The 26,366-nt window shown below is 38.2% G+C and overlaps 1 protein-coding gene across 1 annotated transcript in view; it reads right to left on the reverse strand.

The window, feature by feature from the left end:
* Nucleotides 1-26,366, reverse strand: part of sspo (SCO-spondin) — a gene marked incomplete at its 5' end in the record, with an annotated part of 155,039 nt that overhangs the window by 120,954 nt on the left and 7,719 nt on the right. Inside the window, 14 exon segments of the mRNA XM_082183265.1 lie at nt 178-355; nt 4,329-4,581; nt 6,081-6,246; nt 6,354-6,572; nt 10,100-10,272; nt 11,287-11,410; nt 11,598-11,739; nt 13,707-13,947; nt 14,828-14,984; nt 15,566-15,691; nt 19,639-19,724; nt 20,124-20,282; nt 21,922-22,024; nt 23,620-23,820. Coding sequence (XP_082039391.1) covers nt 178-355; nt 4,329-4,581; nt 6,081-6,246; nt 6,354-6,572; nt 10,100-10,272; nt 11,287-11,410; nt 11,598-11,739; nt 13,707-13,947; nt 14,828-14,984; nt 15,566-15,691; nt 19,639-19,724; nt 20,124-20,282; nt 21,922-22,024; nt 23,620-23,820 — 2,328 coding nt within the window.

The raw sequence follows: 26,366 nt of genomic DNA on the forward strand, positions 1-26,366 counted from the left end.
AAAATGGAATGTTCGTGTAACCCAGGAAAACCATTTAAAAAACTGGACGTTTAGAACGTTCAGAGAACATTAAGAAACAATGTTTTCATAGCATAACATTCTTAGAAGATATTTCTGTTGGCTAATGTCAAGCCGTATGATGTGTGTGTGTTCAGATGGCGCTTCAGGGACACACACCAGCAGCACAGTCCCGTCCGGACACACACAGCCGTGGACGGGTTCAGTACAGGCGTCCAGAGGAGAGCTGGAGCACGTCCTCAGACACGATCGAGGAGAGAAGATCAGAGATCCTGGACACTGATGGACCTCAGGACACGAGAGATCCGTGCAGTTCCACACGCCACGCACACACACACTGCAAACACAGGCAAAATACACACATTAGACAAGACCACTAACTGAAATTAATACGTTTAGGTTCTACTACATTTGAGGAATCATTCACGAGTGGAGCACAAAAGCTGCAGAACGTTTTATTGCGTAATGTTCTGGGTTTGATCGCATCTCTAACAGTATGAGCACTAGTAAACGTGATGCTTATCAAAGACTGTAGAAAACTGTAGGAAAGGCCTGAAGAAATACACGTTTTCTTCTCTTTCATTCTATCTGCTTTCAATCTGTTTTACAACACAGCCATCATAAATCTCTTTCTGCGGTCTGTTCTTTTATTATACAGTATGTGCACTTGATTTGTTAGGAGGTCAAACAGAGGTCAAACAGAGGTCACACTGTTGGAGTCTTTCAGGATAGAAGGAGAGGCAGAAGAAAGGTCAACATATAATGAGTGTTTGACAGTTAAATAAACACTAAAGAGTCGCTCTGGAGCCTGATAAACCCTCAACCTTCAGCCCCACTAACACATCTGATCACTTATAAAAGTCTGAGTGTCGCTGCATTAGATCAAGAGTCTGTATCTGTGAATCTAAAATACTGCAGGATCTCTTCACTAAAGTCACTCTTCTTCATCAAGTCTTCATGTGTTTGAATCAACTGTGTTTTGGTGATTTTTAGAGGCATGCATAAATCAATAAATAAAAAATAACTACATCTAGATTGAATAAAATAAAATAAAATTGAATATAAAATATAAATATAAATCAATAAATGAAATATAATTTTAACAATGAACGAATAAATCTAGAAAAAAATAACTAAACAAAATAAAATACATAAAACAAGAAATAACTAAATAAAGATACAAATAAATCTAGAAATAAAAAAAATAAAGATCAAATAAATAAATATAGTTAGAAAATAAATAAATGATTAAACACATAAAAAATAAAGATCAAATAAATAATTGTAGAAATAAGTAAATAAAGATCAAATAAATAAATCTAGATAGAAAATAAATAAATAATTAAATATAATAAATAAATAAAAAATTAATTAATCTAGAAAATAAATAAATAAAGATGAAATAAATAAATCTAGATAGAATAGATTTAAATACAAAACAAACAAACAAACAAACAAATAAATCAAGATAAAACCCCTCTATTGTGACACCATAAAGAATTGCTGGGAAACAATCCCACAAACAAGTCCTAGCAGGGAAAGCACAAAATAAATAAAGAGAATCAATTAAATAAATATATGAATTAATTAATAACAGGTGTGTGACACCATAAAGATTTGCTTGTAAATGATCCCACAAACACAATACTGAATAGTGTCTTCATGTTTACCCCAGATCTATTGATTTGAATTGTGAGCAAGTGTTTCACATGCAGAAATACATTACTCATAAACACACACATGTGGATGTTTAAGGAAACACATCATAAATGTACAATCTCAATCTGCGTTTCATTATCGTTCTGACCCAAACTCCACATTACCACACCGAGCATGAAGCCCAGATGAGAAGCACGTTAGATATCAGCCGTCATAAACCCGTGTTAGACTTGGCTTTCCTGCTAAGACAAAAGCTGAGAGCAAAACACCCTGCAATAAAACAATAAAACGCACCCGTGAAGAGAAGACCTCAAAGAAAGAGTACAGGACATCGTTTATCTATGCATCCCTGATTCAAGTCACTGAAAGTTCACCAAAGAATGCCTATATATCACATATGATGTATCTTGTGAATATATAGTTTTTTCCCTTTCATGTTTGGTATCATTTTAAAAGTCTTAGTGTGATTGGTAAAATGCAATCACTTGTATTGGTAAGACTCAGTCACTCAGATGTCTCTTCAAGAATCTAAACTAAAAAAATGAAATGAACACAGGATTCAGTCGATTCTGTCGATGGGTCGACGGCTGATCTGAGGCACAAGAGATGCAATGAAATCAACCTATCCCGAGACACAGAGCCCGTGGGTCATAGAGTGACTTCATCAGATACCTCACACCTCTCACACACTCGCTGACCGCCAAGAACACCCTAGCAACCTCACAGAACAGCCTAGCAACCTCACACCTCTCACACACTCGCTGACCGCCAAGAACACCCTAGCAACCTCACAGAACAGCTTAGCAACCTCACAGAACAGCTTAGCAACCTCACACCTCTCACACACTCGCTGACCGCCAAGAACACCCTAGCAACCTCACAGAACAGCCTAGCAATCTCACACCTCTCACACACTCGCTGACCGCCAAGAACACCCTAGCAACCTCACTGAACAGCCTAGCAACCTCACACCTCTCACACACTCGCTGACCGCCAAGAACACCCTAGCAACCTCACTGAACAGCCTAGCAACCTCACACCTCTCACACACTCGCTGACCGCCAAGAACACCCTAGCAACCTCACAGAACAGCTTAGCAACCTCACACCTCTCACACACTCGCTGACCGCCAAGAACACCCTAGCAACCTCACAGAACACCCTAGCAACCTCACAGAACAGCCTAGCAACCTCACAGAACAGCCTAGCAACCTCACACCTCTCACACACTCGCTGACCGCCAAGAACACCCTAGCAACCTCACAGAACAGCTTAGCAACCTCACACCTCTCACACACTCGCTGACCACCAAGAACACCCTAGTAACCTCACAGAACACCCTAGCAACCTCACAGAACAGCCTAGCAACCTCACAGAACAGCCTAGCAACCTCACACCTCTCACACACTCGCTGACCACCAAGAACACCCTAGCAACCTCACAGAACAGCCTAGCAACCTCACACCTCTCACACACTCGCTGACCGCCAAGAACACCCTAGCAACCTCACAGAACAGCCTAGCAACCTCACAGAACAGCCTAGCAACATTAAAGAACACCCTAGCAACCTCTTTGTCTTCAGAAAAAGTAAAAATCTAGGTAATTAATGCAATTACATTATTTCCAATATCAGATCATAGAAACATGTTTCATTTAAGACAACTGATATATTTCATAAATAAACATGTAAGCAGGAATATAAAATAGATGTTTATCGCTCTTCACATTGCGATCACAATCACGAAATCTTCACATTTCTGTTAGTCAGTGATTTTTTTAGCTCTCCTCTTTGGTCCCATATACTGTACATGCATTAGTTTGAGTACAAAGGTGATTTTCTGATTAACATTTGCTGTGTTATCAGAGTGCAGCTGATAAAAATCAGCCTCCAAAACCATAAAGAACCATAAAACAGACATGATGCTTTTCACAACACCACCATAAAACCCTTGATGGGGACGACGGGCAGACAGACCGATTCTATGTTGCATAAAGGGGGAAAAAACCAGCATAAATGAAGCTAATATTACTACCATGAGGAATAAATACTTGTACAATATATTTATTGTAATGCATAAATCCCCCCCCCCCCCCCTTAACCCCTTCACTGCCCTGGCCTTTAACCCTGACCTTTAACCCCCTCACCACCCCGAGCTTTAACCCCTTCACCACCCTGAGCTTTAACCCCTTCACCGCCCTGAGCTTTAACCCCTTCACCACCCTGAGCTTTAAACCCTTCACCGCCCTGAGCTTTAACCCCTTCACTGCCCTGACCTTTAACCCTGACCTTTAACCCCCTCACCCCAGAGCTTTAACCCCTTCACCACCCTGAGCTTTAACCCCTTCACCCCCGAGCTTTAACCCCTTCACCGCCCTGAGCTTTAACCCCTTCACTGCCCTGACCTTTAACCCCCTCACCCCCGAGCTTTAACCCCTTCACCACCCTGAGCTTTAACCCCTTCACCACCCTGAGCTTTAACCCCTTCACCGCCCTGAGCTTTAACCCCTTCACTGCCCTGACCTTTAACCCTGACCTTTAACCCCCTCACCGCCCCGAGCTTTAACCCCTTCACCACCCTGAGCTTTAACCCCTTCAGAACAAGCTTCACGTCGCCCCTCATGAGTGAGAATCGGTAGCTGTGTTTTTCCTACCAGCTGTTGCAGTTCTTCTGTCTGGTGCTTCCCGCGGGATGGATCTGGCCTCCATGTGTGCAGGGACACATGTGGACAGGCACACACTGACCCTGACTGTCCTGTGCCAGTCCGTCGGGACACTGACACCCCGGCACACAGTTCCCTTCGCCCTCGTCCCCCTCACAGCTCCATCCGCTCCACAGATCGGCACAGGACGATCCGCATGGACGCCCGCACTCCTGATACACCTGTCCTCCAGAGCACCGCACCGCTGCAGGAGAGGAACACACACCTGAGCTTCTATCACTACTTCTGATATTTATAATCAACATTTCTCTCGGCTCTGGGAACGCATTTGAGCAGCTCTCATATATGTCTTGTGCCACATTTAACACTATCATATATAATATTAAATATGAATATTATTTGTAATAATATATATAACATTAGATGTATTATATATAATTCATATATATATATATATATATATATATATATATATATATATGTGCTAAATAATATTAAATAATAAATAATACAAATATAGATCATATTTCTTAACACACATAATACATATAATTTATTATATATTATTATAAAAATGCTACAATAATATATTACATAATATATTACATTAAAATATATGAATAATTATATTAAATAATTATAATAATATTAATAATAAATATTACAAATATGATAGATTATGTAATCGTGTAACATGTATTATTTGCATTTTAAGATTAAACCGTTTCTTACAGCCAAACGTGTGATTTCAACACTTTGACTGTCATATATAACATATAACAACAATATTAATATTATTTTAAATATTAACACTGTCAGTATTACAGTGTAAGTACTGAGTAATAACACAAGTACTACTACATGTCCTTACTACAGGGTTAGGGTTAGGATAAGGGTTTGTTTAGGGTTAATTGCATGAAATTATGCATAATTTATGGTTATTTCTACAGTAACTACATGTTACGTGTAACACTGACACTGTAAAATAAAGTGTTACCCACATTTCAAAAATAATATTAACATGTAATATTAACATCTTAAGATAAAAATTTCCTACAGCAGCAGAATGTCTGACTTAACCACTTTGATTAATACAGATAATAATATTTATACAATACATAATATTTATAATCAGAATAATATTACATTTTATTACAAATATCATATTTAATATTAACATGTAAAATCTTAACATTAAACCGTTCCTTACAGCAGAATGTGTGATTTCACTTTATTTGATATAATATATATTATAATATAATTTATATATCTAATATGTATTAATAAATAATAAATATTATTCATAATATTAACAATTATAACAAATAATCAGAATAATATTAAATAATATTAAAATATCATATTTAATAGTTAGTGCTGTGCAACGATTAATCGCTATCAATCGCATCCAAAATAAAAGTGTTTACATAATACATGAAAACACACATGCATGTATATATTTAAGTGTTATTTATATATAAAATATTTGTATTTATATATAATATAAATTATGTATAAATATATATACAGTATATATATATATATATATATATGCGCAAATATTTCTCAAATATATACATGCATATGTTTGTGTATTTATATATACAAAATAATTATACACAGTACACACACATGTATTATGTAAACACACACTTTTATTTGGGATGCGATTAATAGCGATTAATCGTTGCCCAGCACTAATAATATTAACATGTAACATCTTAACATTAAAGCGCTTCTTACAGCAGAATGTGTGATTCCTCCAGCTGACCAGCGCCCCCTCCTGGGCACACTGACGGGCGTAAGCCGCGAGGACGATGCATTGGCACGACTTCTGCGGATCGCAGCCACACACTTCACTGAGACACACACGCATGTACGGCTCTCGGTCCACCACGTCATGACACGCCTGCAAGACACACACCTTTTCCATCAGCACCTGACCAATTAATACAAGCACTTACCTTTTCTATTCTATACTATTCTAAATGTAAATGTAACCCAAAGCACACTGACCTGAAACACTGAGCTGTGAATGACAGAACACACACTCTCTGCGTACTGTCTCCGCTGGGTGTACGTCCCGCAGGGGTCAGAGGTCATCGCTGAGGGCAAAGGGCAGGAACCCGTTCTGAATTTGGCGGCAAACGAGGACACGCTGTTCTCGACGTCACCCTCAGGTGTGGTGAAATCATCATGCTGACTCCAGGTCAGAGTGCCACACAATCCTCGAACCTGACATCACAACAAACGGTCACATGACCAACCTGCTAGTTGAGTTAGCTTCAGCTACCAAATTCTATTGTTAAGGGCCGTTCACACCGAGAACGATAACTATAAAGATAACTTTAACGATAACTATATTTGCGTCCACACCAAGAACGATAACGATAACTATAACTATAACTATATTTGCGTCCACACCAACGAACGATAACAGTCTGTTTATTCTTGCGTGCTGCGGTTTCAAAGTGTGTACAACGTCATTGAACATGTTGTTTTTTGCTGTTCTTGTTGCATTTACACGGCTTTAACCAGCAGATGTCCTCAGCATGCTGTGTTTTCGAGTGAAACTTGTGTAATCAATCTAATAATCTAACCGTGAATTTAGCTGACGCAATCAATATAGTGGAATAAAAACAACACCTAGTCTTTTTCACCACAACTTCAAAGAAAGCAAGACAATGTTGTCGAAACGAGCACTGGATACCTGAGGTAAAACTTCTCACTGTTTATTCAGAGGGTATGAACAATTGTTTTCCATATCCATTTTCTTGAAAAGGGGCTTGACTTGTCAAACACTGGTGGATTTTTCTGCACCTCGGTGATTAACTTCTCCGCAATGTTGTCTGCCATTTTAAATGCGTGAGCCCTTAAATTACAATGGATTCTGATTGGCTGTCAGTGTTTTATTGTTCAACAGCTGGAAAAAAAATCTTTCCAGAAGTGATCCCAACGATATCGTTTCTCAATATCGTTTTCATTATAGCTGTGGTGTGAACTCTGTTATTCTTTAAAGGGGTGGAATAATGCCCCTTCTTACAAGATGTAAAATAAGTCTCTGATGTCCCCAGAGTGTGTATGTGAAGTTTTAGCTCAAAATACCACACAGATCATTTTTTATAGCATGTTAAAGTTGTCACTTTTTGAGGGTGAGCAACAATGCATTGTTTTGAGTGTGGGCCCTTTAAATGCAAATGAGCTGCTGCTCCCGGCACAGGGGGCGGAGCTTCAACAGCTCGTTCTTAGCAGAGACATATAGAGCCCTTTGTTGCGAGGCGGGGTTTGTGTAAATTTTAGGGTTAGTGATGTCACTAACCCGGGAGGAAGCTTGTGTCGTCCCTATCAGTCGTTTGTTGTAAAATAAAATTTGATTTGATTTGATTTGTTTCATTTTATTTTCACAACAAAAGCATAAAAAACAGTGTTATATGTTTCACAAAAAGAATGTGATGGACAATTGCCGAAAAACCCTCAAGGGGCTTAATTAGTGGCAATCTCCATAGAAACAATTATATCTAACAAATGAAAACATATTATAAAACAATTTAAAATTGGATTTAGAGCATAAACCCATATGGAAAATTCAGACAACTAGTAGCAACAATTTTACTCTCTGTTTAAACTGTTCTTTAGAAACCTCAATAAGTGATGTGGGAAGACTGTTCCATACCTTTGACCCTCTGTATAATACACTAAACTGTGTTTGAGTCGTACGACAGTAGGGAGGCCTAATAAGACAACTACTACGAGTCGGATACTGGTGAAATTCATTATTAAAAATAAAAATATTACAAAAGTGCTGGGGAAATAACTTTTTTATAGAGCTATAAACGAATAAAGCAATTTGAAGTTGATTCACTTGGTAAACACTAAGAATACTTGCCTGAGCAAACACTGATTGGGAGGGGTGTCTATGATTTACACAAAATATTATTCTTAAAGTTCGCTTCTGAAGTCGAAAAATAGATTCCAGTTTAGTTGGGGGGGTACTAGCCCAAGCAACATTACAGTAATTGATATATGGGCACAACATTGAGTAATACAACATAACTGCAACTTTTTTGTTAATCAAGTGCCGGATTTTTCCTAATATACCGACCACTTTGGCTATTTTTGTACTTACAGCACTAATATGAGGTTTCCAGGATAAAGAGTCATCTAGTATAACGCAGAGGAAACGAGCAGATCTAACATTGTTAATGGAGAGATTATCAATTTGAATTTTCATTGAAGGTTTAAATGTGTCAGACTTAATACCGAACAATATATAACTTGTTTTTTTTTATGTTGGACTTGAACCAAGCAGATAATTGGTCAAGTTCTTCATTAACTACTTTTATTAAAATGGCAGGGTTTTTATGGGAGTAAAATACACTTGTATCGTCTGCAAATAAAATTTTAGGACGTTTATCTGAGACATTAGGGAGGTCGTTAACATATAATAAAAATAACAAGGGACCCAAGATGGAGCCCTGTGGTAAGCCGCACTGAAGGGGAAGGGGAAGGGGATTCTGTCTCATTACAGTTGACCGTTTGATACCGGTCTGAAAGATAACTGGTGAACCAGAGTAGTGACTTGTTTCGTATACCATAATATGAAAGTTTTTTTAACAGAATGAAATGGTTAATGGTATCAAATGCTTTTGAAAGATCCAGAAAAATACCTATAGTGTTTTCTTTTCTATCTTTTGCTTTGTATATCTCAGTCAAAAAATGGACAAGTGCCATGTAAGTGGAATGTTGTTTCCTAGAACCATACTGGTGTACATATAAAATATTATTTTTGTCCAGATGTTGAATTAATCTTGTGTAAACAAGTTTTTCAAGAACTTTGGACAGGGCTGGTTACACAGAAATTGGTCTATAATTGTTAAAAATAGCATGATCATCTTCTTTATAAACTGGTGTAATTTTTGCTATTTTCAACTCTACAGGCACAATTCCTTGGTCTAGGGAAAGATAAAAAATATAAAGTAATGGTTTAATGATATCAGGGTAAATTGCTTTTAATATTTTACTGTCAATCATATCATGTCCTGGTGAACAGTCTTTTAAATTGATAATTATATCTCTGATCTCATCCTCGGTAACAGATGTAAAGTTAAAATCCTCAGACATTGGAAAATTCGGAAAGTTCGTCTATATTTAATTGTTTTGTAAAGGGGGGCAATTTTCACTCTCGTTAACAGTGATCAAAAATATGGGACAGTGATCAGCCACATCAATGCACAAGACACTGGATTTCATAGTCTTGTTATACACATTAGTAAAAATATTATCTATATGAGTTGCTGAGGTATTAGTCACTCTAGTGGCGACTGAAATCATAGGATTAAAGCTATAGGAATACATAGTGTCAGTAAATTCTTTGATTAACATATTTCCCTGACTATTTTCAATATTAATGTTAAAGTCACCCATTATGTAACAGTTTTTCCTTTCATTAGAAATGATATCCAGTGCATTTGAGATGTCTGTAATAAATGCAGAGAGGTCACAATTATAAAATATCTCCCTTTGTTTGAACTTTGAGCGTCGTAACTTTGCAGATGTTTTTTATGCACAAATAGCAAAATTACACTCTAACTAAAGTTAGAAAAGTCAAATCACAATCAACCACCCCTTTAATATTGAGAACGATTTTTAGAACTATATCTTTATCGTCCTTGGTGTGAACGGGCCTTTAGAATCCATATTCTATTGTTAGAATCTGTGAATAAATAAAGACTGAAGAAGAGATCAGTGTGTTACTGTGGTACCTTATGAGCAAACCCTGGCTGTAGGGTGATGAGGAGAAGAGGCCCGTCCAGATGCCACATCAGTCGAGCCCCGAACGCCTGGATCAGCAGAACACTCGAGGAAGCCTTTCGGACCATCAGATCTCCTGTGATCACCGGCAGAAGCTCTCGCTGACCGTTCACCAGCACTGAACCTGAGATGACAGATTTACAGTCTTCTTGAGGACTTCTGTTTTGCTGTTTTATGTTGTTGTGGCAATGTTGTTTTATATTGTATGGTAAAGCTTTGTGGAAGATAAAAGTAACTAGAGTGAAATGAAAATACATATACATTTGTGTATAAATAAATCTAGATAAGAATCTAGATCTAGATAAGATAGAATGAAAGAATGAATGAATGAAAGAAAGAAAGAAAGAAAGAAAGAAAGAAAGAAAGAAAGAAAGAAAGAAAGAAAGAAAGAAAGAAAGAAAGAAAGAAAGAAAGAAAAAAAAGAAAGAATGAATGAAATATCCATTTACAGTTGATGATGAGACAATTGGATGGATGGATGGATGGATGAAGAGAGCAGGATGGATGGATGGATGGATGGATGAAGAGAAAAGAGACAGCTGGATAGACGGATGGATGGATGGATGAAGAGAAAAGAGACAGCTGGATAGATGGATGGATGGAGGGATGAAGAGACACTTGGTTGGATGGATGGATGGATGGATGGATGGATGAAGAGAAAAGAGACAGCTGGATAGACGGATGGATGGAGGGATGAAGAGACAATTGGATGGATGGATGGATGGATGGATGAAGAGAAAAGAGACAGCTGGATAGACAGATGGATGGAGGGATGAAGAGACACTTGGATGGATGGATGAAGAGAAAAGAGACAGCTGGATAGACGGATGGATGGAGGGATGAAGAGACACTTGGATGGATGGATGGATGAAGAGAAAAGAGACAGCTGGATAGATGGATGGATGGAGGGATGAAGAGACAATTGGATGGATGGATGGATGGATGGATGGATGGATGGATGGATGAAGAGAAAAGAGACAGCTGGATAGACGGATGGATGGAGGGATGAAGAGACAATTGGATGGATGGATGGATGGATGGATAGATAGACGGACGGAGGGAGGGATGAAGAGACAATTAAATGGAGGGATAAAGAGACAGCTGGATGGATGGACAGAAGAAGAGAGAGATGTATGACCTGAGTCAGTGAGCGTGAGTGTAGTCGTCAGCACAGTGACCCTCAGCTCTCTCAGACACCCAGCAGATCCTCCTGAACACTGTCCTGCACTGATGCCCACGCTGAGCTTCTGGTCCACGAAATCCTGCAAACACACACCGATGATCTCAAATCACTCCACACACACAGATGATCTCAAATCACTCCACACACACACACAGATGATCTCAAATCACTCCAAACACACACACAATCTCAAATTCCTCCACACACATACAGATGATCTCAAATCCCTCCACACACACACACCCCAGGTCTCCTCAGTGACTGACCTCGACAGCTGTGAACTGGCAGTCTCCGCTTTGAAGGCTGAACCTCTTCTGGTCGAAGGTTGTGACGTGCATCGCTCCGATCACAGCGCACTGAGCTTCACATCTCTCAGCAGAACACTCCCACTGACCGGCTCCACACACACTAGTGAGAACACAACAGGAACCTTCACGTCAGCTTCATTTATAGAGCGCTTTTACCAATACAGATCATTTCAAAGCAGCTTCACATTTACATTTACTCATTTGGCAGACGCTTTTATCCAAAGCAACATACATTGCATTTCAAGGCACACGTTTACATTCTTATCAGTTCTCATCAGTTCTTGCTTTCCCTGGGAATCGAACCCATGACCTTAGCGTTGCAAGCGCCAACGCTCTACTGTTTGAGCTACAGGAAAGCTTTACATTGATAATAGGAGATTACAGTAACAGAGATTTGTCTTTACAGCAGCTCTAGAATAAAGTTATTGTCCAGATAAAGTTAGTTTTGATTGATTCACTTCCGTTGCAAAGATCATTAGTTATTAAAGGGTTAGTTCTCCCAAAAATGAGAACTCAGTAATTACTCTCCCTCATGTTGTTCCAACCCCGTCAGACTTTCCTTCATCTCCAGAACACAGATTAAGATATTTTGGATGAAATCTGAGAGCTGTCTCACTCCTCCATAGGCTTCTCTGTAATCGAGATCTGCCATCCCAGAAAAGTTAGTAAAGACATCGTTAAAATAGTCCAAGTGTCTGCAGTGGCTCAACCTTAAGTTTATCAAGCCACGAGAATACTTTTTGTGCGCAAAAAGGGTTGGAACAACATGAGGGTGAGTAATTACTGACAGAGTTTTCATTTTTGGGTGAACTATCCCTTTAACTAAGGGGGCGCTAACACGACACCGTTCTAACTAAAAACAGAAAACTTTTAATGTGTTCTGGCCGTTCATCCGCACGACACCAGTGTTTGGAGCTTGAGAACGCTAACTTTGAAACAGGCTCCAAAGTGCAAGTGTTGAATTTTTTTTTAAACGTTCTCATCTCCATGTAAACTTCAAAAATGTGAATCTGTGAAACCGGTGACGGCATGAACATGCATATCATGTGTTTAGTCTATCAATCTGTGCGTTTGAATATACAGTCAAACCAAAAATTATTCAGAAACCTTCCAACATTTCTCTCATTATCACAGTTTATTCGCTATAGTTTAGAAAATGGTACTAAAATATGACAAGAACTAGTTGATATTTGACTGGTTTTGTCCGTCCTTCTGTTAGACTGTCTCACACATGAATTATGTTGAATATCTGTCAGCTGTTAAATTTAACTACACAATTAGATAATACCAGTTTAGCTCAACCAATCACCAAGCAATGCTTCATTTTGTTCTGTGTGTAAAAAGAGCATTAGCAATTAAAGAAAAAACACTTCAGCAAAACATGATCAGCTCAAAGTGTCCCAATCATTTTTGGTCCCAAATCATTATAAATTTTATTGGTATGAAAAATGTTGGGCTATAATATGTCACAGTTTACTTTATTTTTCTCTCCTCACTTACATAAATGAACTACAGTGTCCTGCACCAACAGGAGGTCATTTATACCTAATGCTGTGAGATTTTACAGTTCTCATTAACCATTCAATCAGGAATTAGATCACTACACCCATCATATAGCTGTTCTTATATGCAGTTCATTATCAGACATAAAATATTCATTACTGCTTTCATTGTTTGACCGTTTTTTATTTATATTTGACTCTATTTTGTCCTTCTTAAACTTCAAACAAGCTGATGGCAATTTGTTTATTTATTATATGTGTGTAAAGTGTGTTTTGTGTGTACTGTGAGTACTTTACTGTCTTCATGTATTGCTGCTAATGCACCCAACTGGGATCAATAAAGTACTACTACTACTAGTAAAAAAATATAAAAAATTCTATCTGGAGTCTGAATAATTGTTGGTTTAACTGTGTATGTGCGCAGGTGCGTAGTCTTTCTTTCTTTAACATCGCCAAATTACTTGTCCGGCAGCATAATACAGAATTATTAGTCGTTTCCGTGGATCCATGCAAACTGGAACCAGTCGTTTCGTCAGTCTTCACCAGTCGTCTCTGTTGGACCCACCATGTGTTGCACCTCTGTCTGATGGCTTGTCCTGCGCTGTACATGCGGCGCCGGTGGAAACAGGGACAGTCGACCCGTCGCACACACTGACCCGCGTGCAGGACCAGACCCGGAGGACACTCGCACCCCCCCACACACTCGTCCCGACACTGACCCGATGCCGGAGGACCGGGAGACGAGCAGCTCGCAGGACAGGACGACACGCAGTCCGAGAACACCTGACCGCGCGGACACACACGCTCTGCAGACGGACACACAACAACAACGACTTTATTGTGTTTTCTATGCATGCATAGAGAGAGAGAGAAATATACATATATAAATATAATAAAAATAAAAATATAGATAGATATACATGTATAAATATAAATAAAAAAAATGATAAACAAAATAAAATAAATATAAAAAAATAAAATATAATAAATACATATATATATATATATATAGAGAGAGAGAGAGAGAGAGAGAGAGACAGGTTTGTTTATTATTTTTTATTTATTATATAAATACATTTTTATTTATTTTAACATCATTTGTATTTATTTAATTTAATCATTTATTTATTTATTTATTTATTTTAATCTCATTTATTTTAATGTAATTTGTATTTATTTATTTATTTTAATCTATGTATTTATTTTAAATAAAAAAATAAAAAAACGTTATGTTAATTTCATTTTTATTTATTTATTTTAATCTAATTTCATTTTTATTTATTTGAGAGAGATACCGCCATATTTGTCATGTTCACTCACCTATCCATTTTTATCTATTTTCGTTATTTATTCTTAACTATGTTTTATCCATGTATCCATAAAACATGGATCTGAAATACATAAAAACAAAAGTATAAAAATAATAACATTAAACTTAAAAAAAAAATCAGCTGCTTTAAGGATTTCAAAGTCATTTTTTAATGCCACAAAACTTTAAGAAATATATTTTTTAATATATTTAGTCAAATCTATATATATATATATATATAAAAAAAAAAATTATTACTATTTTAATGATTAGCTTTTGTTTTCTAATATTTTAAACTATATTCTAATGTTATCCAAGAGATTCTTTTAGCGCCAAGAGAAGTCAGTTTAGGAGGAAGTAAATACTATGATTATTACCACAGAAGCCGGCGGCCCTCCAGCGGATGATGACGTGTTGCGTCGCACACTCGCGCACGTAGCTGGCTAGCGTATCGCACAGCGCCGTCTCTCTCTCGTTCACATCCAGACTGCAGTACAGATACAGACACGTGTCGATATACGGGCCGGGATCCACCTGAGCGAAGGGCCACATGTTAGTCAGGAACAGTGTTGTGTGTAACTCATTACAAGTTACTTAAGTTACGTAATCAGATTACTTTTTCAAGTAACTAGTAAAGTAACGCATTAATTTTACAACAAACTATCTGAGTTACTTTTTTAAATAAGGATGGTTATTGTAATTCTAGACTAAATGTGAGCATTTACTCTCACTTGCACACAAAAAAATATTCAATATTCCTCAAAATGAATGAAATCAGTGAAATGCAGAATCAGAATACTATGCAAACCTCCAATAACTAAATATGTTAAATAAAACATACATTTGTATGCATCTAATCTCACTTTATTGACCAATGTACTTGCTTCTGACCTTCGATGATTCAGTTAAACCATAAGCAAAAATGACTATAGATTTTTTTGTTTTTATAAGTAAATCAAGTGTATAAGTGTATAATTTTTCTGTTTTCCAGAATAACAGCAGCTGAAGGTTTGCTTGAGCATTTTGAAATTTGTTATTTTTTACAAATGAGTACCCAGAAAAACACTATATAAATGTAACAAATTATTATTATTATATGATTAATATAATCTGACCTGGTGATGGCAGTGTGAGAAGGGGCTTTCCTTCAGACGATGACACGCTGTCTCTGCGTCACGGCGTAGAGAAACATCCCTCGAGAGATCACAGCTGTGGCCCAACTCAGCAGCATCACTACACACCTGTGTTACACAACACAACAACACAACTCAGCAGCATCACTACACACCTGTGTTACACAACACAACAACACAACTCAGCAGCATCACTACACACCTGTGTTACACAGCACAACAACACAACTCAGCAGCATCACTACACACCTGTGTTACACAGCACAACAACACAACTCAGCAGCATCACTACACACCTGTGTTACACAGCACAACAACACAACTCAGCAGCATCACTACACACCTGTGTTACACAGCACAACAACACAACTCAGCAGCATCACTACACACCTGTGTTACACAACACAACAACACAACTCAGCAGCATCACTACACACCTGTGTTACACACCACAACAACAGAACTCAGCAGCATCACTACACACCTGTGTTACACAACACAACAACACAACTCAGCAGCATCACTACACACCTGTGTTACACAGCACAACACAACACAACTCAGCAGCATCACTACACACCTGTGTTACACAACACAACAACACAACTCAGCAGCATCACTACACACCTGTGTTACACAACACAACAACACAACTCAGCAGCATCACTACACACCTGTGTTACACAACACAACAACACAACTCAGCAGCATCAATACACACCTGTGTTACACAACACAACTCAGCAGCATCAATACACACCTGTGTTACACAACACAACACAACACAACACAACACAACACAACACAACACAGCAGCATCACTACACACCTGTGTTACACAACACAACAACACAACTCAGCAGCATCACTACACACCTGTGTTACACAACACAACAACACAACTCAGCAACATCACTACACACCTGTGTTACACAACACAACAACACAACTCAGCAGCATCAATACACACCTGTGTTACACAACACAACTCAGCAGCATCAATACACACCTGTGTTACACAACACAACACAACACAGCAGCATCACTACACACCTGTGTTACACAACACAACACAACTCAGCAGCATCACTACACACCTGTGTTACACAACACAACAACACAACTCAGCAGCATCACTACACACCTGTGTTACACAACACAACAACACAACTCAGCAGCATCACTACACACCTGTGTTACACAACACAACACAACTCAGCAGCATCACTACACACCTGTGTAACACAACACAACACAACTCAGCAGCATCACTACACACCTGTGTTACACAACACAACAACACAACTCAGCAGCATCACTACAGACCTGTGTTACACAACACAACACAACTCAGCAGCATCACTACACACCTGTGTTACACAACACAACTCAGCAGCATCACTACACACCTGTGTTACACAACACAACAACACAACTCAGCAGCATCACTCACTACACACCTGTGTTACACAACACAACAACACAACTCAGCAGCATCACTACACACCTGTGTTACACAACACAACACAACTCAGCAGCATCACTACACACCTGTGTTACACAACACAACAACACAACTCAGCAGCATCACTACACACCTGTGTTACACAACACAACACAACTCAGCAGCATCACTACACACCTGTGTTACACAACACAACTCAGCAGCATCACTACACACCTGTGTTACACAACACAACAACACAACTCAGCAGCATCACTCACTACACACCTGTGTTACACAACACAACAACACAACTCAGCAGCATCACTACACACCTGTGTTACACAACACAACTCAGCAGCATCACTACACACCTGTGTTACACAACACAACAACACAACTCAGCAGCATCACTACACACCTGTGTTACACAACACAACTCAGCAGCATCACTACACACCTGTGTTACACAGCACAACACAACTCAGCAGCATCACTACACTCCTGTGTTACACAACACAACAACACAACTCAGCAGCATCACTACACACCTGTGTTACACAACACAACTCAGCAGCATCACTACACACCTGTGTTACACAACACAACACAACTCAGCAGCATCACTACACACCTGTGTTACACAACACAACAACACAACTCAGCAGCATCACTACACACCTGTGTTACACAACACAACACAACTCAGCAGCATCACTACACACCTGTGTTACACAACACAATAACACAACTCAGCAGCATCACTACACACCTGTGTTACACAGCACAACACAACTCAGCAGCATCACTACACACCTGTGTTACACAACACAACAACACAACTCAGCAGCATCACTACACACCTGTGTTACACAACACAACACAACTCAGCAGCATCACTACACACCTGTGTTACACAACACAACAACACAACTCAGCAGCATCACTACACACCTGTGTTACACAACACAACAAAACTCAGCAGCATCACTACACACCTGTGTTACACAACACAACAACACAACTCAGCAGCATCACTACACACCTGTGTTATACAACACAACAACACAACTCAGCAGCATCACTACACACCTGTGTTACACAACACAACACAACTCAGCAGCATCACTACACACCTGTTTTACACAGCACAACAACACAACTCAGCAGCATCACTACACACCTGTGTTACACAACACAACAACACAACTCAGCAGCATCACTACACACCTGTGTTACACAACACAACAACACAACTCAGCATCATCACTACACACCTGTGTTACACAACACAACAACACAACTCAGCAGCATCACTAAACACCTGTGTTACACAACACAACTCAGCAGCATCACTACACACCTGTGTTACACAACACAACTCAGCAGCATCACTACACACCTGTGTTACACAGCACAACACAGCTCAGTAGCATCACTACACACCTGTGTTACACAACACAACACAACTCAGCAGCATCACTACACACCTGTGTTACACAACACAACTCAGCAGCATCACTACACACCTGTGTTACACAGCACAACACAACTCAGTAGCATCACTACACACCTGTTACACAGCACAACACAACTCAGTAGCATCACTACACACATGTGTTACACAGCACAACAACACAACTCAGCAGCACCACTACACACCTGTGTTACACAACACAACTCAGCAGCATCACTACACACCTGTGTTACACAACACAACACAACACAACACAACACAACACAACACAGCAGCATCACTACACACCTGTGTTACACAGCACAACAACACAACTCAGCAGCATCACTACACACCTGTGTTACACAGCACAACAACACAACTCAGCAGCATCACTACACACCTGTGTTACACAGCACAACAACACAACTCAGCAGCATCACTAAACACCTGTGTTACACAACACAACTCAGCAGCATCACTACACACCTGTGTTACACAACACAACTCAGCAGCATCACTACACACCTGTGTTACACAGCACAACACAGCTCAGTAGCATCACTACACACCTGTGTTACACAACACAACACAACTCAGCAGCATCACTACACACCTGTGTTACACAACACAACTCAGCAGCATCACTACACACCTGTGTTACACAGCACAACACAACTCAGTAGCATCACTACACACCTGTGTTACACAGCACAACACAACTCAGTAGCATCACTACACACCTGTGTTACACAACACAACTCAGCAGCATCACTACACACCTGTGTTACACAACACAACACAACACAACACAGCAGCATCACTACACACCTGTGTTACACAGCACAACAACACAACTCAGCAGCATCACTACACACCTGTGTTACACAGCACAACAACACAACTCAGCAGCATCACTACACACCTGTGTTACACAGCACAACAACACAACTCATGAAAACCACTGCTTTGGGATATTATGAAGTGCACTAGTTCTATGTGGACAATTACTGTATGCTTACATCCAAAACAGGGTATAAGGACTTTTTTAAAATACATGATTATGCAAACATAGCTAATTCTATTTAGTAGCCTTGCTGCCTCTTTTTTTGATCAATCTATTGTATGTAAATACTTAAAGACGTTGTGTCTCACCTGGCCTTGCTGATCTTGTACACGCCATGAGTTTCCAAAGCTGGCGGCGTACTGAGACACACTTCCACTGCTGGTAGTGAAGTCGTCTGCAGAAAATGTAAATGTTGCATTGCAAAATGCATGAAAAACATTGAAAATTGTTGTAAGTTGTAGACAGTACAAAGATTAGCTCAAACAGTAGAGCGTTGGTGCTTGCAACGCTAAGGTCATGGGTTTGATTCCCAGTGAAGGCAAGAACTGATAAGAATGTAAATGTGTACCTAGAAATGCAATGTAAATCTCTGTGGATAAAAGCATCCGCCAAATGCATAAATGTAAATGTGATTATGTGCAAATTTTACTAGCAATTTCTAAGTGAACATTTTTCTTTTAAGTGTAGGAATGCATTAAAACATACACTCAAAATGCAGTAGAAAGAATATAATATGTCAGAATTTGGTAACTTTATTTATGCAATCTTTCCAAACCAAGCCAAACGTTCTTACCATCTGGGTTGTTGTTGTAAACTCCGCAAAGCCCCCTAGTGGCCGCGAGGTGTTCTGCAGTGACGGTGAGGTAGACGGTGTTCTCCATGTCGAACTTCAGTCTGACGCCCAAACCGCTCTCCACAAACACAAAGTCACCCAGCCAGTGAACGCTGACTCCTGACGACGCACACACGTCACCAGAAACACACTTCAATATTTTTCATACACATATACTTAGCCAATAACATGAAGTGTAACAGCAAACCGGAAGTCACACTCCAAACCGTGTAATCATTGTTAACTAAGATAGACAAAAACCTTATTTATCCCCAAGGGGAAATTTTGAAGTTACAGCAGCATAAACAGGACAAAAACAAATATTACACTTAAGAAACAACAACAACAACAAAAAAAAAACATATTGTAACTATGTATTCCGAAGATAAATTATGTAGGGAGACCAAAAAACATTATAACAGATATATCATTAAATATAAATGAAAAAAGTTTAATAAATAAATAAATATCCTAAATATACTGTAAGTATGGGTAAATATACTCTCCTAAAAAAAATTAACAATTAAAAAGTATAAAAAAAAAATTGTAACTACAAATTTTTTTATTAAAATTAACTTTTATTTAAACTATTTAAAAAAAATTGTTTATTGAAATATAGCTGAAAAAAAAAGAAAAGAAAACGTATGCCACTGGTTAAAGGGATACTTCACCTCTGGAAAGATGAATGTGTATTTAAAATAGGTCATTTATGTAGAAGAAATGTGAAATTATTTTTGAATTTGGAGCTTTCTAGACTGAGAAAAGCCAGAAAATGTATTTTTGACTTATGTGGATGAAAGACAACAACTCCCAGAATGCACTTGCTTCGCTGCCTAGGAGGCCACTCCAAAGCCACGCCTACCGGTTAGAGAGCGCAGTTGAAAACAAGAAGGCTAGGCTACTAGTGAGGCTCCGTGAAGAGGCTGCCCGGTATTTCGAGATCGCCCAAAATGTCCGGGATTCGGCTTTTGCGTTCTACAGTCGCCATTCATCATGTTTACTGTGGCGAGCAGGACGAGCAGGACGAGCAGAACGAGGCTGAGGGCCGCGGGAGAACGGCGCGAGGCCGGTGGCGTGATTACTGAGAGACGCACCGGTCTCCTATCTCTCACGGAGGAGCGGGAATGTTCTTAGCAATGTTAAAACGCACATCAACCGATCACTTGTTTAGCGTTCATGTAAACACTACATTCAGATTCACCAATCGGAATGAATTCAGTTAAATTGAAACAAAAGATGTGCATGTAAACAATGAATGGCGACTGCAGAAACCAAAAGCCGAATCCCGGACATTTTGGACGCTCTCGACGGCCGGACATGTCAGGGAAAAAGAGGATGGTAACCCCTAATACTCAGCTTTCTCCTACTCCTCAGCTTTCTCCACAGAACAAGAGCCTGTTAGCTTAGCTTCAAAGAAAGACGGCTGATACTATGTGTACATTCTGTGAGTGAAATCCCACCTCCTATGGGCGGGTTGAAAACATGCGGGACAGCTCCTCCTACTGGCTGTAGTCTTTAGCCTCTGGCCAAAAAATCCTCAGATGACGCAAAATTACGATTTTTGCATCATCGGAGGATTTTTTCCAGACAAAAAATACATAAATCTCTCCTCTCAGGGGGATATGAGGGTGGAAAGCACGGTAATTTGTAAATACTACAGGTTTTCAACTAATACAAATCCTGAAGTATCCCTTTAAGGATGAGTTTTTCAGCTGGAATACAGAACATAGTATAGTATCAGGAATAAAGCGTCTCTTACCGTTTTGGAAGAGTGGTTCACCCTGCGGTAGAGATAAACCATTAACCGTCATGTTTCCTTTGTGAATAGAGACCAAGCCAAGACCCAACATCATCCGCAGACCCTAAAACACAGAACAAAACACATAAACAACAGCCAAGACGACCATCTGTCAATCAACAATCATAATCAATATAATAACATCCCAAACTCCCAAAACCAATTACACTTTCTGTATCATTGAGGTTCAAGATAAGCTGCCAAGTTTCCAGATTGATGTTTTCATGGACTTCTCATGCAATGACCAACAGAAACCAGTTGTAGAAACATGTCACATCTGTTTGAGACAAATTATATGTTTTGATCATCGGTCTGTTCATAATGACCTTGAACAACTTGAAACCAGATGCAAAAGATGAGTGTTGTGTTCTGAGATGAGATTATAAGATAATTTTCTTGAATTGGCTGATCTTTAAGTCACAAACGAAGACACAAATCAAGTTTCCTGGTGCTAATCGTATAGCCTAAAACTTTAAACTAAAACTCTGATACAATTTCAACATGTTGAAGATCTCAAGAAAACATGAAATGGCTTTTGCAACCCATTGTACCTTCGAATAAGATGTATTTTAGAGTAAAACGATATATATATATATATATATATATATATATATATATATATATATATATATATATATATTCAACAATAAATAAAATGTAGGACTTGATTTTATCCATGAGGAATTAATTTACTATGGACACTACTTAAAACCTTTATTTTATAAAAGTATTTTTAATGCATTAATTATGCCTTGTGATGCACCTTGTAATGCATTATAATACTTATCTACTGTATTCATTGTTGCACCTTTAGAAAGTATAATGCATAAAACACATGGCAAACAACCAATTTTTAGATATAACATAATATTATAATGCATTTTAACTTTGGTTACAATTATTTATTTGCATTAAAATGCATTATATGATATAATGCAGAAAAGATTGAATGCATTATTCATTATAATAAATGCCTTTATAATGCATTATGCATTAAGGCTTTAAGTAACGCTATGAGAAGCCTTTGGGAAAATGTTTCATTTATACCATAAAATGATTCTTTGCAACAATATCAACATATGAACATGAAATTGAAACCAATTTTTCCTCCAAATATGATTTATTTTAGAATAAAACTGGATATAATAAACAAGAAACATAATGAAGGACTTGATTTTATCCATGAGGAATTAATTTGAATTTGAAGTCGAAAATTTGAAAAGTTGTACATTTTGATAAAAGATTATGAATATTTTTTAAGGTAAAATATGTTTATTACATCGACCGATAAATTATGCACTAAAAGACCAGGAACAAGTGTTATATTAAGTTAAGAACGCATTAAAAGTTTTAAGGTAAAACGGTGTCGTGTTAGCGTCCCCTAAGTTAATAACTAATGATTTTTACAACAGAAGTGAATCAATCAAAACTAACTTTAGCTGGACAATAACTTTATTCTAGAGCTGCTGTAAAGCCAAAACAATCTCTGTTACTGTAATCTCCTATTATCACTGTAAAGCTGCTTTTGAAAAATCTGTATGGTTAAAAGCGCTGCAAATGAAGATGACTTGACATAAGCATATGGTCCATTTGAGATCATGCTGACTTCTAAACAGGCGTTTGTGGGAATATAAACTCACAGCGAGTGTGTGTTTGTACCTTGCGACAGTGTCCCACAGTGTCACACACTGAACTGGTGTATACGGCCCAGGTCCCGTCAGTGGATGAGGCCAACAGGTACGTGCAACTGCCCTGGAAGTGGAAGTGTTTTCGGTCAAAAGTACGGTAGTGAGTCCCGCCCCAACTCATACAGGTGCCGGACGCCTGCGGGTCACGAACGCCACGAATCACCGGAGAAGACCTGACATCTGAGGGGAGAGACACAGAAACACACTCAAATAAATACAATTCAATTCACGTTTATTTGTATAGCGCTTTTCACAATCCACATTATTTCAAAGCAGCTTTACAGAAAATCCACATTACAATTTACAGAGTTGTTATCAGAGGAAACTGTCTAAGTTATGTATTTCAGAAATGTACATATACAAAATCACAGTTAGCTAAACATTTTTTAATTTAAACAATGTAATAATTTAATGCAGAAACAATGAGCTCATTGAAGTAATGAATACTTGTTTTGTTTTGTTTTTATTAGTATTTTATACTGTAATTGAGTTTTTGAACACCACTGTTACATTGTAGTCAACATTACAAGTGACATCTTAACATATATCCCATAGTGATGATACATTTTTTAATAAAAATAAATAAAAGGATTAAGCCAAAAGAGGTAATAGAAATCAGATAGAAATAAATAAATAAATAAAAATAAAAAAGCTCTCATTTGGTAGCAATATATTGCATATATTTTCCTCATTTCGCTACATATTGTTCCGCCCTGTCACTGATGTTGAAAGAGATTTTTTTCGTATGATGCCACTTTTGCCAACTCCGTGCTCCACTCCTGGAAAGAGGGTTCACCTGGGTTCGTCCAGTTTCTCATTATTATTTGTTTTCCAACCATTATACTGGTCTGAATAAAGTCCGCTGCTCCACAGTTCGATGTCATTTGTGGATCATTTAAAACATACAGCCTCGGGCAGAACTCCAAGCTAGTCCGGGTAATGTTTTCAATGCAATCATGAATCTTTAGCCAATAGTTCTGAATCATGGGACATTCCCAGAGCAGATGAAAAAGAGTCCCTTCCGAGCTGCAGCACTTCCAGCAGTGTGCATTATCCCTCAGCTTCAGCCTAAACAGCCGAGTCGGAGTCCAATAAAATCGATTAAGAATCTTATACTGGATTAATCTAATTGGAATGTCTCTTGAAACCCTCTTAGTGTTTTCACAAATACGATCCCACTCTTTATGTGTGACATCAATGTGCAAATCTGCCGACCAAGTTAACATGAATACTTGTTTGTTAACAAATGATTATGACATTTAGAAAATGTAGCATTGGTGCATCTTGATTCAGAATTTGCGTCATCTGAAATAAACGAGTGCAAAACAAAGATGTGTTTGAATTGCATATAAAATTTCGGTTACACTTTATTTTAAGGTGTCATTTTTCTTACAGTGTAATTATATTTTAAGGTGTCATTGTTACAGTGTAATTATATATTTAAGTACTGAGTAATAATAATTAACAACATGTACTTACTATAGGGTTAGGCTAGGATTAGGGTGTGGTTGAGGGTTAGTTGCATGTGCATAATTTACTGTTATTACTGTGGTAAGTACATGTGACATATGTAACAAGGACACTGTAAAATAAAGTGTAACCAAAATTTCCATACATTTGGATTACACAGTTTTAACAAACTAATAAACGTAATGTGATGCATATTTGTCAGTCATACAGAAAGGAAAAAGCTAATAAATATGCATGAATATGGAAACTTGGTTATTGTTTATTTTTAAAAACATTCCATTTATTAGAACTATTACTATTGTAAAATAAAAAATTTGTGATTGAAAATAATGGAAATGTTATATTTATAAATGTGCATATAAAGGGTTGCTAATGTTTTTCTGAGTGACCTGCAACAGATTCACATTCATCCAAGCTCAAAAACACTGTAATGTCCTCATAATCTGCACATCAGCTCTTTTCTCTCAGTGTCTGAAACGCTTAGTTTGAAGACTCAGTCTCTCTAAGTCCCGCCTCTCTGAGAGCTGCTCTGCTCTGATTGGTCAGAAAGCAAACGCTCATTATCATATCTGAATCTCAGCTCTTGATCACAGTGATACGAACAGTAACGATGGCGTGGGTTTTACCGTATCAATCTCAGAAAACAGCGTCTTCTCCACATGAACAACATGAACCATAACTCTCCCAGTCTCAGATACACTACAGTGTTTGAGGGCGGAGCTAAGAGACGATGTTCAGCCAATCAAGACCAGAGATGGGCATTATGCTAATTAGTTACACACCTACAGATTCAGCAGGAAGTGAGACTGGAATTACTGACGACTCGCTTCAGTTCAGAATCAGTTCTTTCGGTCACACTTTAGTTTAGGGTCCAGTTCTCACTATTAACTAGTTGCTTATTATCATGCATATTACTAAGATATTGGCTGTTTATTAGTACTTATAAAGCACATTTGAATGCCTTATTTTGCATGACCATATTCTACATCCCTTAATACCTAAACATAACAACTACCTTACTAACTATTAATAATGAGTAATTAGAAGATTATTGAGGTAAAAGTCGTAGTTAATAGTTCTATCTTTTGGGAGACAATAATTTTATTTATCTGCACTTTGATCTTTGAAACTGTGTAGACCTTTTACATTCACAAACTATATTAACTGCTATTATGAAGCGTACTATCCGCAAAAAACATAACAGGTGCACTTTAAATGAAGGTTTAAGCATCTACTGAGGGATGTGAA

Source organism: Leuciscus leuciscus, assembly GCF_965113295.1.
Source record: "Leuciscus leuciscus genome assembly, chromosome: 11".
Taxonomy (NCBI): domain Eukaryota; kingdom Metazoa; phylum Chordata; class Actinopteri; order Cypriniformes; family Leuciscidae; genus Leuciscus; species Leuciscus leuciscus.